This window comes from Haemaphysalis longicornis, unplaced genomic scaffold, assembly GCF_048455015.1.
Source record: "Haemaphysalis longicornis isolate Haplotype H1 unplaced genomic scaffold, Haemaphysalis longicornis Haplotype H1 scaffold_1, whole genome shotgun sequence".
Taxonomy (NCBI): Eukaryota; Metazoa; Arthropoda; class Arachnida; order Ixodida; family Ixodidae; genus Haemaphysalis; species Haemaphysalis longicornis.
Genome location: NW_027526203.1, coordinates 447,447,556 through 447,470,617, shown reverse-complemented (window position 1 = coordinate 447,470,617; position 23,062 = coordinate 447,447,556). Strand labels below are relative to the sequence as shown.

Genomic DNA, 23,062 nt, shown 5'->3' with positions numbered 1-23,062 from the left:
GGAAAATTATTCGAAGCGCATGAACATAGCTGGGCTGTGCGGGTAATTTCAGAGAACATAAAAGTGCACTCGCGAGCTTTTACGCGTGGTTCGCTTATGCGAGAAAGTACCGGGTCGGAGCAAAATTATGCTTTCACGTGCCCTATCTGACCCAAGGGCTGTTTTGATTTTGTTTCCTCGTGTTTTTTTTTTTATGAAAGACATGAGTTGCGAATACACCTCCAAACGAAAAAGAAAAATTCCATTGTGCTTGGCAGAAAAGAAAAAAAATACATAAGTAGTGTGTAGTATGATTAGGGGGTATATTCCCTTTGAGAAGGAACTGCTAAAAAAATGTACAAGGGGAAGAACGGCCATCCTGCAGCATACTGCCGTTTTCAGCGCACTGCCGGCAACCGGTGCCGCGGAACTTCCATGTCAGGGTTTTTTCTTTTTCTTTTCTTTTCTTTTTTTTACAGTGGCGCACGGAGTGGTGCACGGTGTAAGAATATTTTTCCTACACCGTGCGCAGATGGGTTGAGTGGGGAGGGCGCAGTATTTTGGTAACCCGCATGGGTATGTCGAAATTGGAACCCGCTAAACAAGGAACGGGATCTGGCAGCCCTTGTGTAGTGTTCTGTTCTAAATAACGCTGATCGCTTGTCTTCGAGATTTGCTTCAGAGGCTTTGCGAAAACGCACCCTCACCAAAACATGATGTGGCCACCCCGGTGTTGTTATGTTCGGCTGAGGTTTCGTGCTGCAGTGAATATAAATGGAATGCAAAAAATTCCGAGGGCACCTAAACACTTTTTTGGGGGGTGTGAACGCGCTGAGCCCCTTCGTGTTTGCTCTGTGTTACGCATCGGCCCGCGCCGCCGTACTTTCCCGCATCACTCCTCGGCTGTGCGGCGAAGCCACTACGTGCGCCTTTCAGCAGTCAGGCGCCACCATTGGCGGATCCAGAGGGGGGGTCCGGATGTTCTGACCCCTCCCTTAATTTTTTAATTTAAACCTCCAAGAAGACGTACACTCAGGTTGCAGAAAAAGCTGAATTGATGACTTGTATTCCTTGTGTTTTTGCTTTCCCGAAATTTCAGTGAATAAATAAGGATCCTCCTCCTCCTCCTGCTCATCATCATCATCATCATCATTATCACTGATAGGAGCTGACCCCCCTCTCAGAAAAAGCCTGGATCCGCCCCTGGGCGCCACCATGTCGGTGACTCATGATTCACGCCGGGACAAGCTTGGGTCAGACGCTTCGCTTTCGACGCATTTCAAACTCCGGCGGTTGCCAGCGGCACGTCGAGAACCGTCCCAAGGACACAGAGGCCCCGCGATCGCACCGGAGTCCTCCTCTATCCCCTCTCTCGGACTCAACGTGCGCCGAGGCTACCGACTGCTTACAAACTCTGGAAAGAGCGTTGTGTGTGTCTGTGATTCTCGAGGCGTGCGCAAAATGTAGAGGGAAGGCTGTTTTGACCGTTACGGCTTTTGGGTATAAATAGAAGCCGCCCAAGCGCTGTAACCCATTCCTGTTAGAGCAGCGAATCCATGCTGTCACTCTGCTCGAGTCCTCGCCCGTCGGGGCATTGTTCTTTGGCTTCGGCTCACCTCTCACTATGAAGTAAACAGTTACGTTACCCTACGGCTTCTGGACTTCTTCACGGCTGCAACAGCGGCTGGCCGCTCGCATCATACACGCTACCACTCGTATGTCGGAGGCCACGGAGCTCGGATCGGGTGCCCCCACTCGGTCGCAACATCTGCCAGTAACGTTTTCGAATTTAGCCGCAGGCGCTGTTATCTAGTTTTCCGATTAACTTGGTACGGGTTATTTTGGGGAGTTCCTCCGTTAGCATGTTGGCTGTAAAGCGGAATCATTTGGACAAAGCATTCTACTGCCGCGCAAAGCGGCCTGGCTCGCTAGCGACTGCTGCGCCGCAGGTTGAGGCCAGCGCAGGACGTGCTTGATGACCTGAAGGCTGGAGCAAAAGGTTCGACTTCGGTGTGAGAAATTTCGAAATTTCTAAAAGCTGTTCAAACGAATTTGAAAGCAATGCCGCAGCTATGCACTAAGCTGCCTTTCGCCAAGGCAGGGGAACACGTAAGTGCGTAAGGGAGGTTTCCGTTTGAACCCATTCCCATTTCAACCTTCCAGCTTTTTCCCCCCGTTTCAACCCGGCGCAAAACGACCCTATAGGTCCTGTTTCGCCCTTTTCCATTTCGCCTGTTCCCGTTTGAACCAATTCCCATTTCAACAGCCTCGTTTTTGTTCCCTCCCGTTTCAACCGGCATAAATGACCGTCCCGTTTCGTATTTTCCCATTTATCCCCCACCCGGAATAACGTACCCAGTTCGACTCAGGTGACTCGATCGTACCGAGGCGTGCGATTTTTCTCACTAAAGTTACGTCCTACTGTACTTTAATCCAATATTTTGAGTTCGTCTGATGTAATCCAAAGCCAAAAATTGCACTTACGGCCGACGTAGTTTGAAAATTAAACGTATTCCACAGTAAAAAAAAAAACGACTGGCGGAACCAAAGTACAGACAAGCCCTATTAATGTACACAACCTTACTGCAATGGTCCGTTTTGCGATACGCAGCATCAATTAAAAAAAATAGACGTTACGTACGACCCAGTACAGCGTTGGTGAATTACAGCTGGGTCATTCCATGCCAAACGCCCCAGCCGTAAAGTCGACCATCGCGGATTTCTTCAGTAAAAATTTCGCTCATCCTTGCATGGCCCACGATCCTCCCTCAAAGTATTTTGTCCAATTTTTTTTTATTTTTGTACCCACCCTTTTATCTCCAGGGTTTAAATCAAACTGGTCTGTCGAAAAATTTAAGAAAAATCCCTTCTTTCTCAATCGACACCATTTTTTCGTGGACATCATGTTGAGGTCCTGTACTGCCCTATGCTGAATTTTTCAAAGATTTTAAGTGCGAATGCACTTTATAAGCGACCCCAAACCATCCACCGCCGCCGGCGGCGGCGGCGGCGTCCGCAGTGCTCCTCTATATTTAAAAAAGAAACAGCATCCGGCGCCAGGTTTCGATCCGAGGACTTTGCGGCCGCAGCGCGACGCTCTACCGACCAAGCCACGGACGCGACGGTGATATCAGTTGTTAGTGACGCGCCTTATATCTTTAACGCATTCAAACTACGTCGTCAGCGGCGTGCGTTGGCGACTCAGCGGCGTTATAGCGTCTTGATAACTGCGTGGTGTACACGTGATACTACAAACCCGATGGAAGAGATGGAAGAGAAGGCGGCGAGGCGGTGGGCTGCGGGGGCCGAGCGCAAGCGCCGCAAGCGGGCCGACAACCGTGCATTCGCACTTTCACATTCTCCCCCTCGGGGAAATGCGGGGGAATTTTTTGCTTTTTGTTTGCTCTTGTTACGCCATTAAGAAAATACACGATGTTGCGCATTTTCAAACTATTTCAGCAAATACAAGCACACTCTCTGAGCCAATAAAGCGTCTTTTTTTTCTGAATTTCACCATTGTGGAAAATTTGTAACAAATATATTGGCACTGAAAAAAGGAGAAATGTGTGAGAAAACAATCGTCAAATTTGAAAAAAAAAATTTCCGGCCCATATTCACCTCTACATAGCGCATTGTTGTGCTCGTAGTAAAAATATCAAATACAAGGCATTCACTAGTACAAACCATTGCAGTTTATTCCAGAGAGATTAATCGAACCAGTTTATGTTTCAGCAGAGAAAAAAAGTTTTGAATTTGTGCACCGACACTTCACCACGCTGTTCCACAGAGCGTCTTCTCTGCACGGCATGGCCTGCCTTCATGAAAGACGCGCGAGCCAGCCGCTTCGCGCAGCAAGAAAACCTTTCCCTTCAATTTTATTTCGTAGCATCAATACGGAAAAAAGGGATAGTTCGCGTGTTGGTTCGGAAAGTACATGGAGCTAGCGGTGCTGCGCCCATTCTACGAGTCCGTATACTCAACATACGAGTCCGTATACTCAACAGCTGGCTAAACATCAGACGTGCATTTAAAGCATCAGTGTTTGTTACGCGTGGTATCCCTTATGTATGCCGAACATTAGGAAGCAAACAGCGGCCGAGTCATCGAGTTGAACGGATTTATTCGCATGCGTCAGCGAGAATCATACGCACTTTATGAATTTTTCGACATATCCAACTAACTTTGCGTCAAACCCTCGAGATAAAATGGCGGCTACAAAAAAACTTTCAGACAAAAATACTTTGAGGGTGAGCCACAATTTTTACTGAAGAAATCCGTAATGGTCGACATTACGGCTGGTACGATTGGAATGGAATAATCCAGCTGAAACCGCACCTTTTCGTCTGCTTCCGCGTTGGTCGAGCGGTCCGGAGCGCTCGCATGTGCACTCCGGCAGCGGTGTGGGTTCGAGTCCCGACGGTTGCGCAGGAGTTTCGAAGAATTGACTCGTTTTATATACGAATGCGCATGCACTTCTTTCCATGTGCAACACCCAAAGAAGAGGAAGAGACGGTAATTAACAAAATAGAACCTCAGTCCGCGGGCGCAGTGCCAGTTTGTAGAGTTGGTATCGTGCCGAGATCGAAGTTGGGTCTTTTACAACTATAATTAATAATTTATTAGCGGTAGTGAACGGCTACTGTTTTATTTCTACGCAGGATAAAAATCTCGCGAAATTTAATTACCAAGTGTAACTGACTAATTAAAAACTTAATTTATGAAAGTGGCTATTATGGGCCAAGCCGGCGGTTCTTACAATCCATTTTAATGTGGGGATAACGGTCACTTTCAATGCAAATGTCGGTAAAACGATGGCCATTGAAGTCTAAAGCTGAAATTTTCTCTCGGAGGAAATGGTTCGCAAACATTTTTCATCTAGGCGTTAGGAACACCAAGAGCTTTATCTTTTGCGTGTACTTTTTACGGATAGTGCATAGGTGGGCCCGCAGTATACGTGGAAAGGCAAATGCAGTGAATAAAATTTAGGTAATCATCCATCTAATGCTTCAAACATTTTTTGCAGAACCAGCAGCCGGCTTGAGAACTTTTCTGTGAAATGTCAGCACAGACATGCGTCACATGCGATGCACGCAGTTTCGTTGAATAGGTCCTTGCATTTAGTTACATTTCAACTTGGGTGCACGCTTCCTGATTATAAAAAAAATCGCGCAACTGGTGGGATTTGAACCCACATCGATGCAGGATGTTCCGTTCACAAGTTTTTTGACAGCTAAATTTTTCCGGCCCTGACTGATTAGCTCGCCGTGGTGACCGCTAGGAGCACTGGTACTGGAACAAGGTCTTTCGTCAGCATAATTTTGTTTCAGCGGGATTGTTTCTTTTCTGAAGCGAGCCACGAATGAACGAACAAACTTTTTTGATTCCGTACAAGCCAGAAGAACGATAAAAAAGCGGAAGCATTTCCTTCTTCAAAAAGCTTCAAGAGTACATGTCAGGCATTCGCAAAGTTTTACCGGCCGTATGCTCAATTCCAGATAACTTTTTGCATAGAAGTTTCTACAGTAATGCATGGCCCGTTCCAATTGGATGCAGATTTTAGGGAAAACTTTCAAAAACAGTGACGCATATTTTCAGGAGATCGAATGGGTTGAAACGGTACGGGTTCAAATGGGAGGGGCGTTTTGGGAATGGGTTGAAACAGGAAGCGCCCAAACGGGAAGACCGTTTCGGGAACGGGCGCACACGGGACAGGTAAACGGGAAGGGCGTTTCGGGAATGAGTTTAAACGGGACGGGTTCAAACAGGAATGGGTTGTTTCGGGCTACAACCGTGCGTAAAGCGTTCCTCCGGCTAATACGGTGGAGGACTGAAATCGAGGGTTGGACGGAAACCCGTCTGGCCAGGAAAACACATGACAATAAAAACTGGCACCGACCAAGAATGTTTAAAATCCAAAAAAGACGTTTCGGCTCCCGTACGGGTGCCTTGTTGTCACGGTGGAGGACTGTGCGTACGGGCAAAGTTTGGTTTTGGGCACCCAGCATATTCTGCAAACGCATGCTTGCATTCTTGCCGCGCCGGTAAATACTGCACGTGTGTGAGTCTGAGGCGGATCCAGGTAAAGTAGTCCCTCCCCAACCCCTTCCTGGTCATGCCGCAAAAGGTCAGTCTGGATCTGCCCCCAAGTGCACTGCTACTACTTGGAGAAAACTCGTGAAATGTTCCAATTTTCGTATCACCTCACGCCCTGCACCCCATTTTCGTCTCGCCAAACAGCATGGAGGAAGAAAAAGTTAGGAGACGGCGCCACCGGAGAAACGTGAAGCCTAAGCATAAAAAGTAAAATCGAAGTCGGCCCAGGGCGTCACTACACCACGTGACCGCTGTGTGAGAGCGCGCGGTGGGGTTTGTGGGCCGCTGCGCGCTCTTCAATTTCGTCTGCTCGAAACTACTCTGCGGCCCGTTTGGTCTTGGTAGGCTTTGGTCTTTCGGCTTTGGTCTTTCGCACGTACAAGGCACTCCCGCCCGCACGCACGCGGGCATGAGATCGCCGAGTAGACGAATACAGGAAGAACGGGGAAAGCTACCGCCAACCAAACACGAGAGATGCGGTGGAGTCGGAGACCGCCGCCGCCGCCGGCCCAGCCGACCATGGAGGTCACGTGCTGGGCCGACTCCGGCGGAGGGAGCGGCTTCAACGGCGGTGGGCTTGCGAAGGCTAGCTGCGTGACGTCATGCCGTCTCCTAACTTTTACTTCCTCCATGCCAAACAGCCGCTTTCACGGGAAACACATATGGCCTCGAGGACATACCGTGGCGCCACCTACGACTGACGTCACTTGTAGGACGCCGGGTTATGTTGTCTGCTAGAACACATTTCCTGTGCTTAATGCGACCGCGTGTGTGTGCGTGTGTGCGCGTGCGTGCGTGCGTGCGTGCGTGCGTCCGGGCAATCCATCAGCGACTCGCTTTTTCCCGGCGACACGGCTATCGTTGCTATCGTAGCGACCCACAGCTCGTACGCAGACAGCTAAGGCCACGGACGATGTAACTGATGCCGAGAAAAGTAGGTTGTTAATTCATTATGAAATACTTGCGACGTGACATGTACGAGACTCTTGTGTGCAACGAAAATAGACCTTGCAACAGCGACGGAAGCGTGCCGCTCAGTTGTGATCTCACCGCGCGTACTACGCGCATTGCCTGGTAAATGAATGTTTACGTGGGAATTGTGATTGCTCCACCACACATGCTTAAAGTGCTGGTATGATCTGCAGTTTGGCTTAAGCAGTGCCTATTTTGCCTCCAATGTTTTTTATAGTTATGCCCTGATTTGATTAACGATCACGGCCGTACTCTGTACGGCTGATATATTATACTTTTCGCGACTTGTGCGCAATGTATGAACGGTATGAACAAGAGTTTTCAACGCCTTCGAGTGGGTTACTTTTCATTAGGACCTCGCTGTGGGAATTTATAATTGCAACGTGGGCGTTTGTCTGCTTACAGGGAGATTTCTCTAGCATCAAGTTCGAGAACTTTTACGAGGTGAAACACGTCGTGGGGTAATGATGGAATAGGGGAACCAAGCGTTAGGTCCCCGAACAAGTTAGGGGAACCCAAACGCAACACGTTCGCGCGGGACACGTTTTAGAAGGTCGTCTCCAACATCTCGCAGCCGGCTTCGGACGCTGGGAGTCGGATGTTGGGAACTTTAGGCTCAGGGCCGCGGTAGATATTTTATCGCCGCGATCGTTACAGCAGCGAATGACAGTCCCTAACACAACTTTTAACCACACTGTCACTCCCTTTCTCGTATGTGTAACTTCGCATCCGCAGTGATTGCCACTTAAGCGATCGATGATCGAGATACCTATTAGAGCACTGCACGGGCCCGGCCCGGCCCGAAAGCCCGGGCCCGACCCGGCCCGCGGGCCGCCCGAAGTCGATTATCGGCGGGCCCGGGCCGGGCTCGGGCTCGACGCCGTGGGCCCGGGCCGGGCTCGGGCACGGCCATTCATAGGTCCGACGTGAGGTGTAGAAAAGAGCATCAAAATGAATATTCTTGGTTTATTTTTGCGCGCTTCTTGCTGTTAGTTGTACGCACTGTTTTAAAAACGTGTTTTGCTTGGTCTGATGGTCACTATACTGCAATTTTAATGACATTTCATGTACTGCATCAAGATTTTATATTTTGGTGTATAACATACCAAAGATACGATTACAAGGAATGCCCAAGAGGGGAAGAAATTAATTCAGACATCCTGGCGCTGTGCACCTATGTCTATGTAGGTACACGTGTGTTTTAGATGTCGCACCAATCAAAATGCGGCTGCCGCAATCGGGAATCAAACTCGCGTGCCAGAGAACAACCACTGCAGGTGAAGTATTTCAACGCGCGTACATACTCGTTGATTCAAATGCGGATCAAAAATTTCAGCAATACCAACTTGTGGCCGAGACAAACACGTGAAGTTGCCAAGAGTCTCGTCATAAAAGGTGACGAGCTATTATTACGCCGATGTGGCGTGAACTGCAGGCGGTGAAAGCTAAACTACGTTCATTTTTAAATCCTTATTTTTTGCGTTTCAGTTCATGACGTGCTTCTACAGACTAGATGCTCCGTGTAATCTCCCGGAATATAATAAACAAACTTTCTTCAGCGTCAAATACCGGGCCTGGTCACACACGCGCGGGCCCTCCCTAGACCAAAAAATAAATTACCGGGCCGGGCGGGCTGGGCCTGGGCGAGATGGCGGGGCCGGGCTCGGGCCAGGCTCACTTATGAATGCCCGGGCCCGGACCGGGCTCGGGCTAGGTGTTACGGGCCCGGGTCGGGCTCGGGCTTCGCGAAGCGGGTCGGGCCGGGCTCGGGCCTTAAAATCAGGCCCGTACAGTGCTCTAATACCTTTCACGCCTCGCCCGATTCTTGCACGCAGGTATCGCCATCCTTCGCCGCTCACTGCACCGCGCGTGAACGGCCGGGCCGGTGGTGCCGGGACCGACCTTCGCCACCGGTCGGCGTACATGGCGGCAGATATTTGAGCATAGCTTTAAAATCGCAGCTGATGATACTACCTACCACAATTTTTCACCACACTAACATCCACTTTCACGAAGGTGGATCTTCTTTTCCGCGATCAGTGCGATTTTAAAAAAACGGTGTTGCTACATGTCTCGACCTGCGTCGGTTTGAGCCGCTTCGTGAGCCGTGCGGACCGGCACGGCGGGCATGTGTTCGAAGCGTTTCTGCGAGCAGTAAACGTTTCATGATTTTCTGCTTCGTCCATTTCTTGCGAACGACAAGCGAAATCTAGAAATTTAGCTCGGCGACCGTCGTAGCCTGCAATGTTTATCGGGAAAACGAGCCGCGGCTTACGCTTACACCAGGTTCGGTTGCATATACACCACCATGCTTAAGTTGTCTGCGGGCAGCCTACCTCGGTTAATACGGGTATAAAGATCCCATGAGGTCCAACAACGCTTCACGCACTAGGAATTAACTTCAAACGCAAAAAAGTAACACGAAAATACACCTAGGAAGCGGGTCCTAAACGAAGTATCACGCGTTGCAAGCCAACTACGCAGCAAGATAGGAACGGGGATTGCGGGGATCCTACAAGTGACGTCAAAACGATCGCAGCGCCGGCCTCTCCAGTGGTGGCCCTCATGCGTTTCCTCGAAGCTCCTGCTCTTCTGGCATCCCATAACAGCCACGCTGACTGTGCCTTCACCGCAGCTTAAGTGGGGTTACAATAGAGCCGCCTTTAAAGGAGGAAAGCGTCGTGACCGTTTCCTGTATAGCAGCCAGCGCTGTCGAGTGCACACGGTGTCCTATGCACGCAGCCCAGCAGTGCGAACACGCCGATAACGACTGCGCGTGCTTCACGTGCGACGGCGAAGTTCAGAGGCTGATTGACAGGTGCGGTGTTTGAATAAAACGATTACCTGCTACCATTGGCCGGAAGATCCCTTTGAGGGCAACCGCCAAGCACTCAAGCCTCGTGAGAGACGTTATCGGGCCGCCCTCTTGAATCCTCGGCGTGCCTATCGGATGAAGGCCCCGTCCTGGCTTCTCACATCACTGAGCCCAACAACTTGCCGTTTTGAGCTCCTCGCAACAAAATCACCCCGTGCAATGCCCAGTACTTGTGTTGTGTGTCGGGTTACTTGTTCATTCATTTTCTACTCACGCCGCGCTGTTGTGGTTTCTTTTCGCTCACATACATTTATTACAGCACTTCCACTGAGACTTATCCTTTGTTAGTGGTGCTATAATTTAGAATGCAAGGTCGTTTTTCCGGAATACTGACACGAAAGTTGGCTATTTTTTAACGAAGAAATGAAGCCGAAAGTACACACCGGGGAAGGGGGGGGGGGGGGGGGGTTCTTCGGCATAAAGGCTATTCGTTTTTGTTTTTCTTCGAATAGAAGCGGACCGTGGGGAGGGGCCAGTTGAGGCTCCCCCTACCCAAGCTTCCTAGGATCGCTTACTCGTCCAACCAGGTTTGGCACTCCACCGCCCCGAGCCCGTTTGTCCGTTTGGGAAACACAGCGACTAATCGTAGGCTGCGGCAAGACCGCAGCCAGCGTGCAACGATCCTCTATCCCTCCTCTCTATCTATGCTGTTTATCCGTGGGCGTCGGCACAGGGGTACAGAAAGGGCACTTGCTTCTCCTCCAAGCCAGGCAGATCGTAGACCTCCCCTCTCCTCCAACGCCCAACCCTTCCTGTTTCTTTTGTTGTTGTGTTGACATTGAAGGCACGCAATGTGACATAACATTTCATTTCCACCCCCAGGTAGAATATCTTCAGGGAAGTCCTATTAGAAATTATCCCATAGTGTGCGAGCATTCTAGCTGCATCTCTTGCACTTAGCAGAGTCCTCCAACAGGTTTTTCTACCCGGCTCATTTACTGGCGTGAGACGCTACGCGAGACTTTTATTGTGTGAGTGATGGATAGGGCACGTCGGGAAAATTTTCGCGTCGCTCCGCAGAGCCGCTTCGATCCGTCAACAGAGCGACCGACAGAAAGCACAAAACAACACAGAGGAGATGATGATGATGATGTTAGAATATTTATGAACAGAGCGGAGAGAGCGCGCGGACAGATCTGCCTTCGAGAAAGGAGAGCTTGCAGCTTGCTTCCGCCACGGTGGCTTTCTAGCCGCCATAACGGTGCCGACGTTGCCAGAGCGGTAAAATCGAAGCGCGGCGCGCCTCACGCCATCTCGACAGCTCCCGTGACTCCCGCCAACGCTTGCACGCGTTGTGGAATGGAGTGGGCAGCCAGTGCAAGGTAGCAAGACAGAAGACAGGGCAATGTGTGCGCATCGGGCCGAACCTTAAGATCCACCAATCAACTAACCTCCACTTTACCTTTCGTTTTGTTCCGTTTTTACCTCACCTCTCTTCGGCGACGTTTTAAACCAGCGTCCTTCCTTATAAGTGAGCTTCGCTGCAATACAAGGTAGCAATGTGGCACAGCCAACTTGACAAAGACGAAGTACGTTTCTTTAGGGGCGCTATAACCAGACACATCAGCATATGCAGGCCCTATAGCCTTTTCAAGCATTTTTGGACTGACGCAGGATTTTCTGGGGAAGTAGTCCTAGAATACTTACGCATTAAAAAGCGTTCGTGTCTGCTTTCTCTGTCACTATGATTGCTACCGGCGTGTATACAGGGGAACAAAGCCTGACTGGTGCTAAGGCGAAACCAGTCGTTTGGTGTCTTTTGCCATGCATCCCGCCCTAGGTATAGTTACGGATATACCGACACAGTGGCGCACCCACGGGGGGTGTTTTGGGGGTTGTAACCCCCCCCCCCCCCCCCCCAGATGTCCGTCAACCCAACCCCCTCCGCACGCCTCTCCCACCAAACCGAAACCGAAGTTCACCGAGCGCAGTGTGTAGTAGCGAAGCTTTTATTGTTGAACATTCGCAGTTAAATCTCGAAAAAGAATATTGTATGACCGGAATTAAAAAATAAAACTAGAGCACGAGCTTTTAGGATTCTGCTTTTAAGACAGTGCGGACCAACTTGCGCATAACTTGAAGTAGTTTAAGAAAAAGAATGAGAAAAAATTTTAGTGACACAAAAAGTGTCCCTGGACAGGAAATTTCTGAATGCTGAAGAATCCCTGGGGGTTTTAAATGATTCCGTAGCCCCCCTCCCCCCTACGGCACGCCTCATAGCCCACGCTAAACCGCATATAGTCGCACAATTTTTGTAGGGCCAGATTATACCACTTTCTGAACTTCTCTGCGGAATTTCCATCACGAGACTTGAATCATTCGTCGCCTTCTAGAAAAAAAAAAAAGGACGCTGAAATTTCCCATAGGTTGGGACTCAGTATTGTCGAGCTTGCCTTCTGGCCTCAAATCAAATCTAACAAGTTCAGATCGAAGTTTTTTTTATTTCATTTGAAAGCTTAAACAACTGTTTTTCCTTCGATACTAAGCACTGTACGAGCCCTCCCTCTCCAGTTGAATAAAAAAGGTTCGGTTTTCCTTTATATATATATCGCCTGAGTTTGTAACATTATAGTGAGGAAGACATCAACGCTTCATGCGCAGTTACGAAAACCTGTGAACCTGTGATCACGGATAACAATGATGTTTTGTTGAATAGGCTTTCAGAAATATGTGTTAATTTGACTGTTCAATGCAAATTGTGCCAGCCTATACGAACAGATTTCGTGCTTTACTCTTAACTTGACTTCACCAGTGATGAAGGCATTAATTGTATTTCCTCCCCAACCTCATCTCCCGTCATCCCTTCCTTCAAATTGTACTTTTAAACTTGGGTCCGGGGCTTCGGGCAATGGCAAAAGGCTTCGCGTATCTTCTATTTTTATGTGAAGGGGCATCCATTATTATATTCCTTCTGCAGGCGAATTGTATAGGTTATGGCGGCTGATTTATCGCGTAATTTTTTCGCGTAAGAAATAATAAAAACTCTGCTGCTCTTTATAGTTTTATATATTTTATTCTTTGTGGTTATTTATTGTTATTTTTTTTATTACTTACATTTGTGTTTGTATTTGTTCTTTTACATTTATATATTATTATATTTTATATTGTGAAAATTTCAAACCCCCCCTAGACAAAAATCCTGGGTGCGCTAATGTACCGACATGCTCACTCTTGACAGATTCACTGTTGGTGGATACAGCAGATGTCAGCGGAAGGGGTGTGCGTGGCTTCTGCGTCATAGGGGCATGTGGTCTGGTCTGACGGCCTGTCAGTCAATCAACAAAAGCCAGTATAGATGTGAATACGATCGAAAGGTTCGGACTAGTGTTCCTAAAATTAAACGATGCAGCTGCTGTTTTTTAGCTTTTGAGGAAATCACGGCGCAATGAACGTTTCCACACGGTGCTGCCAGGGTGCAGAGCTCGTCACGTACGTCTGTTATCGGTGAGTGTATGCGGATGCTGCGAACAATACTGCGATAAATCACCATTGGCTCGGCGGGGGTAAAAATAAACAAAAACAAAATTCGCACGCATGTCGATAGCTGGAAGGACGATGTAGTCGAGCCTTTTTTAACGCGCACCACGCGCACTTCCTTGGGAGGGAGGCCTGACAGGCGATTGAGTGGAGCCGTCACAAATATCGCTGCTCGTGGGATGCCTTTCAAAAACGAGAAGCTCAGCCCGCTCAGCGTTCCCGTGTAATAAATGCACTTCGTTGCACCGCAAAATTGTTCTTTGAAGCTTGTATTCAAGGGTTGTGTGTTCAAGGAAGGTGCACAAAATTAAAAGGGGGGAGTCTACCGATTGTGAACGGCCACAGTATTTTTTTTGTTCTCTCTCTCTCTCTCTCTCTCTCTCTCTCTCTCTCTCTCTCTCTCTCTCTCTCTCTCTCTCTCTCTCTCTCTCTCTCTCTCTCTCTCTTTTGCTTCATTAGTCAGCCTTAGCCGCCGCCTATCACAGACCTGTTCTATCCTTCAGTTAATTTACAAATTCAACCTACCTAGAATCTGTCGGTCGCCAGCACGGCAAGTGAGCGACAGAGAGAGAGAGAAAGAGAATAAACCTTATTTCGATATATTCGAGGAATATCAGGGATGATGCATCTTGAAAGTGATGCTGGTGGTTAGATCGCGTTGATGGCTGTCAGCGTGAACTAATCAGGGACCTCGGCAGCCCTGGCGACCAAGCTGGCCTGCAGGTGCGGGTCCGAACATCTGCTCGCATTCGGCTGTTTCCCGTCGTCCGCTAACCGAGTCTCGCTTCACGCTCGCAGTGCGTGGCTCCCTTCGGGTGCTGAATTTATTGGCGATAAGCGTTGTCCCCTCTGTTTCCGCGGCGATTACGGAGACAATTTCACACGGTGTAACATCTGGGCGTCTCACACACGGGCCCACTGCGGTTGCAGGTGCTTGCACGTTCACCGACACGTGACTGGTTCCAAGGCTGCTATGCTTCGGAAGTACGGTCGAGCTGTCTTGGTACAGAATGCAGACTGAAGCGGATCGTTATTGCAATTAAGATCAGTCGAAGGAACAACGGCGCGATATTGTTCGTTTGGAGCACAGCGGGTATTCGCCGGGTATTTAGTAGGCAGGGAACGGCGCATTGGCTGCACGCGCAGCAAATCACGTGAGACCCCCGTGAGAAATCAACCCCGCCGGAAATGTTTCGGCACCATCAATTATCCCAATTTACAAAACAGTGGCCTTGAAAAAAAAACAGTACTTTGTGCGGATAAAAAAAAAGGATTGCTTTGGTTCGCTTGCAAAATAAGAACAGCCATGGATCTTGGTTAACCTGCGTGACGATGCACGACGGTTCAGCCTATTTTTGTACATGCCAACGCTCAAAATTTCGCTTGCAAACTCGAGATTCCTCCAATTCTAGACAAATTAGGGCACGGACCAAATACCAACCACATCCAGGAGAACGCGCACAAGAAAGAGAACTGATAGATTAAAGAAAACAGCACAAGCGTCGCGTACTATAAACGTAACGATGGAAAGAAGAAAAAGAAAACTATGAGATTAAACGGAAACGTCTAATAACCCACCTCTCTGTTTTGCCCCCTGGCAAACTGTAAGTGTTTAAACAAAAGTGGATTGAACTGTAATTTTTCGCGTGTGCTTTTCGATGAATGATTCAAGAGCTACTCGTTTGTACCTTTTCGCTGAACATATACCAAATGAACGCGCGCGAATCTGTACACCGGCTTTCAATAAAACCGTGTTCGATGAACTGGGCATCTCTTCGGTGAAACGGCGTTCCATAAAACGGTGACCGCTGCTGCCCGGGGAACCGCCATAATGCGAATTTTCTAAAACAAAGGTACATCATGTTTTCCGCGAAAATGAAACAATGCCGAATTTCATTGCGCGCTAATGAACTCCACACAATTCTGAATCGCTATTTGAAGAGAGTAGAGCCATTGCACTTGTTCCGTCATAAATTTCACCCGCATAGGGTGAATGTGAGAATTCTCGCTGTGACGTGACTCCTTCGAAAATTGTGGGCGAAAAGCTCAAAACATTTATTCCCCTCGCCCCCCACCCCTCCCCCATGACAAACTCCCACCGACGTTCTTAACACTACAGCACAGCAAAAAAACAATCAAGGACTAAAGATGAGGCACACAGGCCGAGCGCTGACTTCCAACTGAACTTTTATTGCAGAAACAAGTCATATTTATAAACGCACCTACCCACACTTAACAGTCAACCCGATAAGTAGTGATACGAATTGCACCACAACCAGAAGTACAAAAACACAAAATTGCCACCCCCCCCCCCTCCTCGCGCGTTTATAAATATGACACGTTGCTGCAATAAATGTTCGGTTGGAAGTCATGCGCTCGTCCTGTGTGCCTCACCTTTAGCCCTTTTTTTCTTGTTGCGTTTTATAGTGTTATGATGGATTACCGACTCGCCCAATCCTGCACTGTATACCCACCGACGCCCACGTCTCCATCATCTCTCGTGTCATTCCCCCCCCCCCCCCCCCCCACCTTCTAGTTCTGACACGAAATTTTAAAGCTTCGACAACTATGTAAAAAGCTCCCTTTGTATATGGACTTGAAGGTGTGTTGCGCGTGTTATGATAACAGAGACGGACACAGGAAAAAAAAGTACTTTCACAAGAAGGCGGCGCTTTCTTGTGAAAGTGCACTTTTTTTTTCCTGTGTCCGTCTCTGTTATCATAACACGCGCAACTTACCTTCAAGAGCCAACTAGCCCGACATCAAGCTTTACTGAACTTGTATGTGGAGATACTCCCTCGGAAGTTTAAACCGTAACTGTTCAGTAAAACATATTTGAAATCAATGTTAATCCTTGCACGCACGAGAAAGCGCATCCGCGCCACCAAACAAGTTCATGACGTCATCTGCGCTTCGACCCAAACGGCCGACGTCAGGGCTCCCGTTACGTAACGAGGCGGCCGCGGTGTGGTTGCCGCGCGCTCTTCCGCCTTGTGCACACGTCACAGCTTTTGGAACTGACGTCACGTGCGACTACAGCCGGTCGAGCCGGTTTGGCGAGCGCGCGCGCCCAGACCAGCATCGGCTGTGGTGCGACGAGAACAGTGACGTCAAATGCGCCTTCATTTCATGGCGGCTGCCTCGGTGTTCGCTTCACCGAAACAAAGACTGAATAAACGGAGCTGTAAGTAAGTATTTAGTATGCTGCGTTGGACAACCTAATGGGCCATTCCATGATTAGTGGGAAGAAAAAAAAACGTAATACAAAAATTTCGTGTCAGTACTCCTTAAAACATCGGGACTCCTCAATTACCACATCCGGGACCCCCTTGGAGCGGAGAGGAAAGGGGCGATCCGATCTACCAAATTCCAGTCTTGGGCAAACTCCACGGGAAGGAACTTAAAATTCGTTGTTCACGTGCATTCGTATGTATTTTATGTGATTCTAGTACGTTCAAGTGGCATTTTAAGCGTCGCTACTACACATGGGCTACGAGGCGCGCCGAAGTGGAGGGCTCCGGATTGATTTAGAACACATGGGGATCGTTAATGTGCACCAAATCTCGACACACGGGGGTTTTAGTTTTTCGCCTCCGTCAGGAAAGCGGCCGCCACGGCCGGGACCGAACCCGCGTCCTTAGGCTCAGCAGCGCGCCTTAGCTTCTGCGCCACCGCGGCGGATAGTTCACAATTCTTAAAGCACATTGTGCCAGGTTTTGTGCTACTTTAACTATAACCGAACCAAGTTTCATTTTCTCTGATTACTAACTTATTTCGGCGGAAAAGTTTTTCCGCGCTTTCCATTCCAAATGTGTGGTCTTATAGAAGAGAAGTATATAGCCCTAGGGGAACGTGCGTCTGCGTATATGTAGAATAAGAGAGAAAGCAAATTGCCAATTTTTGCCGCTAGACGACTTCTATAGCCGTGCCGAGCTTCAAGCAATTCTTAATAAGCGTTAGTTCCCGGCGAACTGCAGAAAATGTGCACAAAACTGGTGCCGCTCCGCACTTTCAAATATGCATACATGGTCTTCAATGGGAAGGGGTACGGTTTCGTAAAATAACTCACCTTCTAATACAGGCAATTAAAAACTAATCACACCAAATTTGTTTCCCAAGAGGCCTCTGTAACAGTGACCCGTTTTCTCTCATTTAGGGCCATAAATAGCAGTTTTAAAACGAACCACATCCACCGCAGCTGACCAGGGGTTAATTCGATGCAAATTTTCCGAAACAACTTCAACCAAGTTTGTACGCTAGGACAAACGCGCAGCCATACGAAGTTTAGGTACGCTAATAAACTCAGCAGAATAGTAAAGTTAAAAACCATCGCTACTGCGCGCCTCCCGGCAATATATAATCACCAATTCACCCAGTCGTCGTGGCGGCAGTCTGCAAAAGCTCACCGCGGTCGAAGTTCCTTCCACAAACTGGGTGCAGCCCCCAGTGGAGGGAGGCTACACAGATCCCATGGCTAATCCGCGTCGCCGTGACGTCCTACAAAGGCTGACAATAGGTAAAGACGTCCCCCGCTGTGCAGGTGGAAGGTTTCTTCGCTACGCCGGCCTCACTATAATGTCACGGAGGCGCGGATTAGCTGGGAGCTCAAGGGCTGGTTCATGAAGCAGCAGCGAAAAGGACGCAGGACAAGAAGGGAAGACGCACAAACAACACCGTTATGTGTGCTCTAATTCTGGGAGCTTAGCAATGCCGCAAGCAGCTTGTGAAATGAACTACAGACTTTTTCGCCTCTGGTAGCTTGAGTCGTCGTCGCTTTAATCTCTCCGTTAGGCATTAGGACACGCTCTACGCAGCGTACCTGAGCCAGTCGGTGTGAAAAAAAAAAAAAAAAACCAGAAGCCCACGTGGCATTGTTCATCCGAGCCCATCTCTATTTGGGATACGTGCTCCTCGTCCCGAACCAGCTGTTTGCTCTTCCAGAGAATTCCGTCTTAGACGCTAGTACGCGGATATAGCCGAGCCGAGGATCGAATGCGGTAACTCAACGCAGAAAAGTGCGCCTCCGCGGATTTACTCCGGATCGCACGTTCGTAAGCCTTGATTGAAGGCAAAGAACACTGACAGTCGGTTGCTTTCAGCGGTTTTTTTTTTTTTTTTTTTTGCTGGCTTTGTTATATGTAGTCCGCTTATCAGGAACAAGTGGAATACAGCGAAGCGATCTTTTTTTATTCCCTCAAACTTCATCTTAGCTCGCCATATATTTCTTTCTTTCTTCTAAGTTCTGCTCTTTTTTTCTCCGTGTATTTTACGTGCGTTGTGCGTCTCCAGCAGGACTTTACATACCGTTAGTTTATTCCTGCATTACGTTTTTCATTGACCATTTAGATATGCATTCATTTCTCACAACCTTAATAGCCTAACAGCTGCACCTATCGGACTTGTTTCTACGACACTGGCCCCCACTACATCTTCTGCGCAAATAAAAGTGGTACTGCTATGATTATTAGAGTTGCTGCTGCTGCTGTCTGGTTTGTACAGGATTTCATTATTGCATGACCGGGATAAGTTGCACGTATTACAAGCATTATCAAAGGCAGACCATATGCAAACACGTTTGTCTCTGTCAAAAGTCTAGCAAGGATCGTTTTAGGGATCTTTAGGTGAGTAAACGATTGCGAGGATCGCTCACCGCCATCTGACATCATTCGGCGCGAAATTCAAATAAACACCTCCGCCTCTGCGTAGTGATATAGTACCTAGTTATGTATCCACATCGCTTGCGCGCTTAGTGCGAGCGAGAGGTAGTGTGAAGGCAACAGCTGCGGGGTGTTAGGAGGAGCTTGGGGCAAAGGGAACTCCAGGTGTGCGCGGAAAGAGAGTATTGTGGACCCGGAGTTTTTTTAGCGAGAGGAGGGCAAGGTTGCGACCGGAAGTGACGTCGACGCAGACTATGGTCATTAGCGACATCACTTCCGTTCACATCGTTATCTGTGGCGATAACGTTGCTTCAGTTGCTCCTTCAGTTGCGTATTTGCTACCTTCGTTGAACAATCGCAGTACAACACAAGCATGATACAACTTTAGCACGTTCATGGATCGCTAGCTAACATACACTCACCAAAGCAATTTTTAACCAACGTTCGTCTCTAGTGTTGGCATTTCCACCCCGAAACTGCATAAAAGCACCGATTTCAGTGCCCGAAAATGGCGCGATTTACCGCATCTTTTGTACGCACCCTGTCCGAAAGGGTGCGTAAACTCCGGGCTGCCCGCCATGGTAAAAAGAACGCAGTGTCTAGAGTTACGTCCGACTTAACCCAAAATCGAAAACTAAAGTTAAGTCCGACGTAACCCAAAGTGGAAAACTAAGGTTACGTCCGACAGAACTTTAAACCAGCCTCCAGAGTTATACGTCTGACAGAACCCATAATTTGAAGCTAAAGCTACGTCAGGCGGAACTTTAAGCCAGTGTCTTGAGTTACGCTCGGCTTGACTTACGTCGGACGTAACTTCGGAAGTTACGTCCGACGTAAGTGAAAATTAAAGAAAGGTACGTCGGACGTTCGCCGACCTCGAAAATCTTACGGTACGTCGGAATAAAGCCCCTTCTCCAATGATAGGACTTTACGTCGGACGTACCCGATGGCCAGAGGCTAAAGAAAGGCACGGCGGACCTAGCCGGTGGATGACTGTACAGGCCCGTCGGATGTGCCCGCAGGTGTTTCCTGAGGTTGTGCTATCTGGTTCCCTCTGGAAATGCAAATCCGGTGCCACGGAGGAAGAGCCTCCCTTGTGATCCCATGCTATTTACATCTGACGAGATTACCGCTGGTATATAGTTCTCTCGAGTGTTTGTCTTGTTAAGCCTCTGTTCAAGATGCGACCCAGTCTGGCTTTGTGGCGACAAGGTACCGCCTCGCGTTCGTGAACAGAAGTCCTAGGTTCGAATTCCCCAGCCCCAGAACTTTTTTTTTTTTTTTTGAGACAATGACAATTGCTATGCATTACTGCATCATGTTTAAAAGATGGACAGCATTGGTACGTATTGCGCTGCTTTCATTACACGAAGCGCTGCAACGATCACTGATTTTTGGAAGCTGATGTGGAGCGGTACCATTTAGCTTACGGTCCGCACATCGTGAAAAAACACGGTTTAAATTTCGGGAACTTAGGACAGGCTCACTATAAACTCGTTACGAAAGAGGAACTAAAGTTAAATTTGTTGCAGTGCACACAGAGTGAATGTTTCACATGTTGTGGGTTGTCGATGAAACACTGTTTCGGCTGGTCAAGGAAGGACAGACTCGATTAAAGCAACACAGACATAGATTACAAGCTACAGATGGGTCCTCTTTTTTTCGCGCCGCGTGCGGGGGAAAACTTACGAGTGGCGGCTGGCACCTAGGAAGGTTCATCTTATGAAAATGATAGAAAAAGGCATCGCAATGGTCATTGTCTCAAAAAAAAAAAAAAAGGAAAGGAAACCAGGGGGATTCGACCCTAGGACTTGTGTTCACGACCGCGAGGCGGTTCCTCACCGCCACGAAGCCAGGCGGGATCGCACCAACAGACGCCCAACAAGACGAACAATCGAGCGACCAAGGCAACCACATAGCACAACCTCAGAATACACCTGCGGGTGTGTCGGACGGGCCTGCACTGTCAGTCCGCCGAACCTTTCTTCAGCCTCTGGGCATCGAGTATGTCCGACGTAAAGTCCCTTCAACGGAGGAGGGACTTCATATTGACGTACCGTAAGATTTTCGGGGTCGATACGTCCGACGTGTCTTTAACCGCCGGGATTCGAGATACGTCCGGCGTACCTTTAATTTTCATTTCCGTCGGACGTAAGGTTAAGCCAGACGTAACTCTAGACACTGGCTTAAGTTCCGTCGGACATAACTTTAGTTTTCAATTCTGGGTTCCGTCGGACGTAACTCTAGACACTGGCTTAAAGTTCCGCCGGACGTAACTTTAGTTTTTGATTTTGGGTTGCACCTAACGTAACGTTGCGCCGGACGTTTCGTTTTACGTCGGACGACACTGCGTAAAACGAAACGGCAACGCTATAAACCCTCCTTTTGCGGACATCGCATGCGCACTAGTGCGCGCGCAAGGAATAGCGCGCGTTAAACGCTAGCTCCCGCTATACTAAAACTCTCTAATGACACATGGACTGGGTGTGAACTAAGGTATAGAATTCAATCAGAAAAAAAACGTCACATGTACAAAAGGCAGACCTCTCTGTAGACGTCCCCACGCCTCGGGTAAAAGGTGCAGGAAGACGTCGCCCAGCAGACCACCAACAGCAAAGCTGAGGAGAAGCTTTAACGTCCGACACCCGCCTGCAACCGAAACACAAAATGCTGGCAGTCACCCGCATTGACAAACTACAGGTGTGGTCACAAACTATAGATGAAACAGCATATAAATTGATTTGGCGGAGGATCTGCAAAGGAATTTACCATATAACAAATGCACCCCCCCCATTCCCCGCGGGTCGACTGCACGACCGGCGATATACGACCGACTGCTGCACTTGCTATTGCACGTAAAGAAGGTACTTCACAGCAGCTACAATCCGCACAGCACACTCCAGAGCGGCGATAGGGGCATCCTTCGAGGAGAAGTACGGCAACATGCATGCATGCGCACTCATCCGGAAAATTTCGCGCCGCACGCAGACGTCGTGCAGCATGCGTGTGTCGTGCTGCGCGACGCCTGATCTTAGGCAATTTGACTAATTGGGCAGCGCAGCTGAGAGCTGTCATCGCCTGCACGATGGGAATTCCCCTGGGTGAAGAGAAGAGGAGGAGACGTACTTTGGCTCTGCTTGGAGCCGATCCCCGTGTCGACAGGCACCAGCAAGAGCGGGACTACACCGCTGAGTCCTACGACGCACGCTGCCGCGATTGAGAGGAACCAGGTCTGGTAGGTGCGGTCGGCCCCCGAAGAAGCTTCGGCCACCGCTTCAGGCGCGGCGGCCCATAGCTGCCAGCCCCGAAGCAGAGGCGACTGGTCTCCGAAGGACACGTTGGCAGGGGATCGCTGGTGCTCGCACAGGACTTCGTCGAGGCCCACGGCGGCCACGACGCCGAGTCGTAGCAGTCGAGCGGCCGACGACGGCATGCCGTTCGGATGGTTAGCGCCGGGTCTTCTTCAAGAGACACTCAGTTTCGCCGAAACCATCGCGCCCTGTGTTCGACCACGCAGGGGAGATACACACACGTTATCTCCATCTGTGGAGGAGGCAGGCACCGTAATCTCGCACGGGTGAAGTACACGGCAGGAAGTGCTCACCGAAGGCGCTTGAGGCCGCAACACGATAGCGCGGATTCTCGAGTGGGACGGACGCTCCTTGGGCTGCCGCCGCGCATGGGCGACGTCAGGAGGTGGAGAGAAGAAGATGGAGAGTGCGGAGGCAGCAGCAGGCGCTGTTCTCACGCAACGCGAGGAGCTGGCTCCTCTTCACGTCGCTGACGCGAGCTGCCGAATTAGCTACCTGCTTACTGCACGGACTGTCTGCGCACCTGTGACCTGCTGATGTTGCTTCGCTGAGCATCCATCCAGGGTTTGGCGTGATAGCCCGCACACAACGCGCGAAAGGCACAGAAACGAGATTTTCCAGCGTGCGGGCGCTTTTCAACGACTCACAAAGGAAAACAAATGAGTTTCGGTTTTGATGTCTATTTTGTCACCCCACGC

The 23,062-nt window shown here is 49.3% G+C and overlaps 1 protein-coding gene across 1 annotated transcript in view; it reads right to left on the bottom strand.

Annotated features, from left to right (window-relative positions):
* Zip99c (Zinc transporter Zip99C) overlaps nt 1-22,893 on the bottom strand; it is a 38,301-nt gene extending 15,408 nt beyond the window's left edge. The window contains exons 1-3 of the mRNA XM_077687669.1: nt 22,658-22,893; nt 22,180-22,552; nt 21,598-21,702 (exon numbers count right to left, since the gene is read on the bottom strand). Coding sequence (XP_077543795.1) covers nt 21,598-21,702; nt 22,180-22,486 — 412 coding nt within the window. The 5' untranslated portion in view covers nt 22,487-22,552; nt 22,658-22,893. The remainder of the gene's footprint in view (nt 1-21,597; nt 21,703-22,179; nt 22,553-22,657) is intronic.
* Between the last annotated feature and the right edge of the window lie 169 nt (nt 22,894-23,062).